General features: G+C 38.6%; 1 protein-coding gene across 2 annotated transcripts in view; it reads left to right on the top strand.

Moving 5' to 3' along the window:
• The first annotated feature begins 741 nt into the window (after window positions 1-741).
• LOC138009487 (TNF receptor-associated factor 6-like) overlaps window positions 742-5,673 on the top strand; it is a 52,895-nt gene continuing 47,963 nt past the window's right edge. The window contains exon 1 of one of the 2 annotated variants that reach the window (XM_068856519.1): window positions 742-827. In XM_068856519.1, the coding sequence (XP_068712620.1) occupies window positions 820-827 (8 nt within the window). In that variant the 5' untranslated portion in view covers window positions 742-819. Of the gene's footprint in view, window positions 828-3,906; window positions 4,043-5,673 lie in introns of those variants that run through there. The other variant, XM_068856520.1, reaches the window with a different exon arrangement.

Below are 5,673 nucleotides of genomic sequence, written 5' to 3' on the forward strand. Positions count from 1 at the left end.
ATCCGGGAATTGATCCTGAGCCACATTGGTGGAAGGCGAGTGCTCTCACTACTGTGCCAGCCTTGTTCCCCGACAGATCTATAATCCATAAGGCAATAATTAATTGAAAAGCAAATATGGTGTGTAATAAACGGCAATCCAGTTCGCCACTAATGACGTTGATTTTTGCCAGATTTTTAGATATCTCGATGGCTGGAAAGTTCGAACTAACGAATAATCAATTGTTTTAGTTCCATCCGACCAACAGTTCTTTTAATACAAGTACTGAGTAGGACGAGAGAGGAAGTCGGGGTGCACATGCTAATAGAGAAACACAATCTTTGTTCGCATCATAGTTCCTCTCTTCTATGTTCGCATTAAACAGTGGAGCGACAAACGATTTGGCAAGTTGCAGCAATCGTATAAATGCGTAGCATGAATGTTTTGCTTATAACTAAATGCCACGTGGAAACGCAAGAATTACAGGAAACACGTAATAAAAATATGCCTTTTTTAAGCAAGTATGACCAGCTGCAGCCAACTGGAAAATCTACGGTCAAGGAGAGGGAAAACGGCGGAACCTTGCACTGACATTGCATTGCACACACACCCACATTCACACATTCACATAATTTCCTACGCATGACAGAAGAAGCGAAAGACACACACTTCGTGCAACACACAGGATCTGTTGCTGAGTAGAGCATCAAACCTCGCAACTAAACATTTTTCCAGTCAAGAACGCTGTGAATGAGCAAGCACAAACTCACGAAATATCCGTCAGAGAAAAATAGTGACCGTAATCTCAGTGCAAGATTCTCGTATTGGTGAGTGCCGCAGATGAAAAGGTTAGCACTCGTGTCGTCATTGAGTAAATTAATGTCTGTTTAGATTCCTTAATAACGCCGATAATAAGAAATTTGGCACCTGGAAGCAATGTCCTGTAATTATTGGAGTACAACTCCCATCATTCTGTTCCGCTGAACATGCGAGGAAGACCACTGTGTGTTCTTGTGCTAAGATACTGTCCTTGTACTCCAATCTAAAGATTGCGTATTCAAGCGTTTTAAGCAAATTTTATCGTTAGTGATGATAAACCAAAAATTATCGGAATTGGTATTTTGGTCTTGCACGGAAGCATTGTGATTCGAATCCTACATTTTAATAATTGTTGAGGGGAAATACAATGTTAGAACCGGCTGTGCATCCCAATTTCAACGCCTTAGTCTGAGTTGAAATTACTTGTCAATTATAAGAACGTCTCATTGGCTCTGCACATGTCGGAGGGATTACATTATAGCAATTTTAAATATCATTCTCTGCCGGTGAAGTATTATTTGAATTCGGTTAAAAAAAAAAAAAAATGGCCGTTTTGTAACTGGCAAAAATGTTGTAAATTAAGCTCGCAGCTCCAATGTGGCTTCAATATAAGGGTAATATTGAACTTTTCGGCTGTAGTCGTTCTGGTACTATATTGTTTATTTATATGAATGAAACCATGGTAACCAACCTTGCCCGTTGCTACCACTCAGGTAATCAAGTAAGTCTGTGACTTACTTTTCCGCACTTAGACGCTAGTTCAGAGACACTTTAAACACAATTATACGTCTTCTGTGCAGAAATTTCTTTTTATTTAAGTAGCACCCCGCCGCGTCAAGTGAAACGAAAACGAAGATTGAGAACATGCCGTCAGCCTTGTTTCATTTCCTATGATTTGGTGGATGGATTTCCTTGGCTCAGCACCATTTCAGCCTGAAAGACGTCTAGTATACTTCGTTTGTCTTCAGTAAACTTTGCGTTATATTTAAATGTCACTAAATTAAGCTTTTGACATCAGACATCTGCTTTGGAAGCAAATCCAATTATAGCCTTTGACTTGCGCCGTGAAGAACATTCTTGAATTTCATTTCTTTTAAGCGACGCTAGAATAGCTTAGACACCAGAAAATCATGTCTATATGTAACCACTGTTGGCATATACTTCTGCACTGCGATGGAGTAAAATTTTGTTACAGTGACTTGTTCGCTACAGTCTATAAGCCTAACTGCCTACTGTAAATATGAAATAATCGTTTCGGACGTGAATTTATCCAATTCGAAAGCATTAAATTGAAGAAAGCTCAATGAGTTTCAGTTGAGGCCAGAACTGTCTACCTCGCTCCAGGAAACAATTTATATTATTACTTAATCGTACCAAGGAAGGGAATGTCCCGGAATTAACAATTAAGGTAATTCTTTAGTATTGCATTGCACATCCCTGCTGCGCACGATTTTCGTGTCATTAGCACGCGCACAATTGAGCACGTGCGCATAAAAAACGTAAGAGATTTCGCTCAAACTAAACCCGATAGCGAAATAAATGCTCCTTTTCTCTCAAACGAGCACGGTGACCCCCGATTTCTTTTTCAGATATTTGCTAAGAACAGTCTAATAAAGAACATATTTGAAGAAGAAAAAAAGTTTGATAGTAGAACATGAATTTTTTTTGGAAAACAGTTCCGTACTGGGTGTATTTTACACAAGGCGAGGACTTCAAGCTAAACACGGAACTGTCCCAAAAAGTGCACTATTCCCACAACCAGGGAATCAAAGACGGCGTAAATGAAGCAATACTGCCTATGTAAATAAAAGAAGCTTTATTTTCAAAATAAAATGTTGTGTCTTTGAAGTAACCAAGACTTAATTCTGTATGAAGGTGATTAGAATATTTAACGCAAAAACAGTAAAAATACCCCATTTTAAGAGCCTGCTGACGCGTAAGCAAGCACATAGACCCCATTTTTTATTGCATTTTTTTAATGTTCATATCATCAATGTTAATTATGCCAAGTTTCCAAAAAAGTTTGATAGTAGAGCAATTTCAAGGGAATTACCTTAACAGCCCACGGCTCTGACGATCTGAACTTTTTCGTGAATCTAAATCTGCAATTGGTAATTTATCACTCACCTTCTTAACTCACACATCCGCTGGTTTCATAGAGAAGGGAAAGCGTCTGAAAGTGTGAAATTTCGAAATAGTTTTATACTTCCGCCTCGGTCACGTGATCGACGTGATCGACCCGATCAGTTACTTCAAAGAGATATAGACCGGAAATTAGCAGTGAAGCCTTCTTTTATTGGAACAATTTCATCAGACTGTTATTATAGCCTGTAAAAAACTGTACGCAAAGCGCTTTGGAGATCTTTTAATTCAATACACGCCTTCGTTTTACTTTCAATAGAGATGATAACCTTCTTTTTCCGCCTCCGCGCATATTTTTTGTTTGTAAGCTCGTTCCCAAAGCATTCTTTTTATAGAGGTTTTCACTCACTATGTCACTGTCATGCGTTTAATTCAGTCAGTTGAAACAAAAAACAACAACTCCTGCTTAATAATCAGCGAGGGCAGTATTTAGTTCCAATTATCTTATCAGCCATGATGTCAGCGACCATTTGTTTTACTAATCAATTGTTTTAGTTTCATCCGACTAACAATTCTATTAATACAAGTACTGAGAAGGACGAGAGAGGAAGTCGGGGTGCACATGCTAATAGAGAAACACAATCTTTGTTTGCATCATACTTCCTCGACTATGTTTGCATTAAACATTTGAGCAACAAATGATTTGGCAAGTTGCAGCAATCGTATAAATGAGTAGCATGAATGTTTTGCTTATAACTAAATGCCACGCGGAAACGCAAGAATTACGGTAAACACGAAATAAAAATATGCCTTTTTTAGCCAAGTGTGATGAGCTGCAGCCAACTGGAAAATCTACGGACGTCACAAGGAGAAGGAAAACGGAGCGGAAAGCATGTGACGGCGGCACTTTGCATAACAGTGCATTGCACACACACACCCACATTCACACCGCGTGCATGACAGGAGACGCGAAAGACACACACTTCGCGCAACACACAGGATCTGTTGCTCAGTAGATCATCAAACCTCGCAACTAAATATTTTTCCAGTCAAGAACGCTGTGAATGAGCAAGCGCAAACTCACGAAATATCCGTCAGAGAAAAATAGTGGCCATGATCTCAGTGCAAGATCCTCGTATTGGTGAGTGCCGCAGATGAAAAGGTTAGCACTCGTGTCGTCATTGAGTAAATTAATGTCTGTTTAGATTCCTTAATAACGCCGATAATAAGAAATTTGGCACCTGGAATGTCAATGTCAATGTCAATGTCGTGTAATTATTGGAGTACAACTCCGATCATTCTGTTCCGCTGAACATGCGAGGAAGACCACTGTGTGTTTTTGTGCTAAGATACGGTTCTTGTACTCCAATCAAAAGATTGCTTATTCAAGCGTTTTGGGCAAATTTTATCGATAGTGATGATAAACCAAAAATTATCGGAATTGGCCTTTTGGCCTTGCACGGAAGTATTGTGATTCGAATTCTACATTTTAATAATTGTTGAAGGGAGATACAATGTTAGAACCGGCTGTGCATCCCAATTTCAACGCCTTAGCCTCAGTCACTAAGTAAATATTCACTTTTGTGGGCAATTTTTTGTCGCATCACATCGGCAACTAGTCTTCCCGAAAGTGAATTTGAGCAAACTGAAATTTTATAGTTACGAATATTAAAGTTAGTTAAATCAAATCTGCCAGTAAATCGGATCGCGACTTTTATTGAAATGAAAAGGAAAACTTGGCGTCAAAAAACGACTTACCAGTAAAATATCAATATGCCCCAAAATTGATATTTTTGCCAAATGTTTGTTTTTAATATTCCCAGGTACATCTCATTGAGTTATTTTAATTGTAAATAGTTCCGGGTAAAAAGGTTTCTGCTGGACAAAGTTACGAAGGAAAAATGATCCTATGAATAAATTATCTGTAATCGGAGGCTTTTAACAAGTTGAACTTCAATTAAAACTCACGTGAACTTTCATTTAAATTTGAATTTTTATTTTTTTGGACGGTCGGTTGCCCTTTAAAGAGCGTCTTGTTACCATTCAGAATACCTCAATAAAAACTCTTTGCTATGCGTCAGTGTGTAAATGGAGCAGCAGCTGTGAAACGCGTAGCATGTGCAGAGCAAAAGAAAAAGGCTTTTCATATTGGTATTATATAATTAGTTACTCATATACCGTGTTTACAAATTAGGAAATGTTTGACTAAGCCATGATATTCGTGGGAGAAATTAGATGTTGACCACTCTTAGAGAGGTTAAAGGTTTAAAATTCTACGTAGAACACGGAGAATCGTCAGCCAAGGAAGAAAGTAAAAAGCCGGGGTCCCAAGAACCATTGGTTTAAATATGCTCTTTGCACATTTTCGACATTTGTTTTAGCACAAATAAGGAGAATACGTTGACAGATCAGAAATTTTACCCGTTATAAATATGTATAGTGATGTATGACCCTCCAGCAACCCGATATCTTTGTTTTGTGGCTATTCAATATCATCACAACCAATCAAAAACGAGACTTGGCCACGAACACAGACATAAAAAGACGGCGCTGTAGTCACGCGCAAACAGGAAACGGGTGTCGAGGTTGCGCAGTACTATGTGCAACATTGAAAGTTTTTATCAGATCTCGCATTTTTTTGCCGTAAAGATCGCTGTGAATCAGCAAGCACACCCTCAACAAATATCTGTTGAATAAGAGGCCTTGCTTGTGCAAGATCATCGTATTGGTGAGTGTCCGAGATAAAAGAGCCTAGCATTCGCGTAGACATGTTAAGTATATATTCAGATATAT

Source organism: Montipora foliosa, chromosome 7, assembly GCF_036669935.1.
Source record: "Montipora foliosa isolate CH-2021 chromosome 7, ASM3666993v2, whole genome shotgun sequence".
Taxonomy (NCBI): Eukaryota; Metazoa; Cnidaria; class Anthozoa; order Scleractinia; family Acroporidae; genus Montipora; species Montipora foliosa.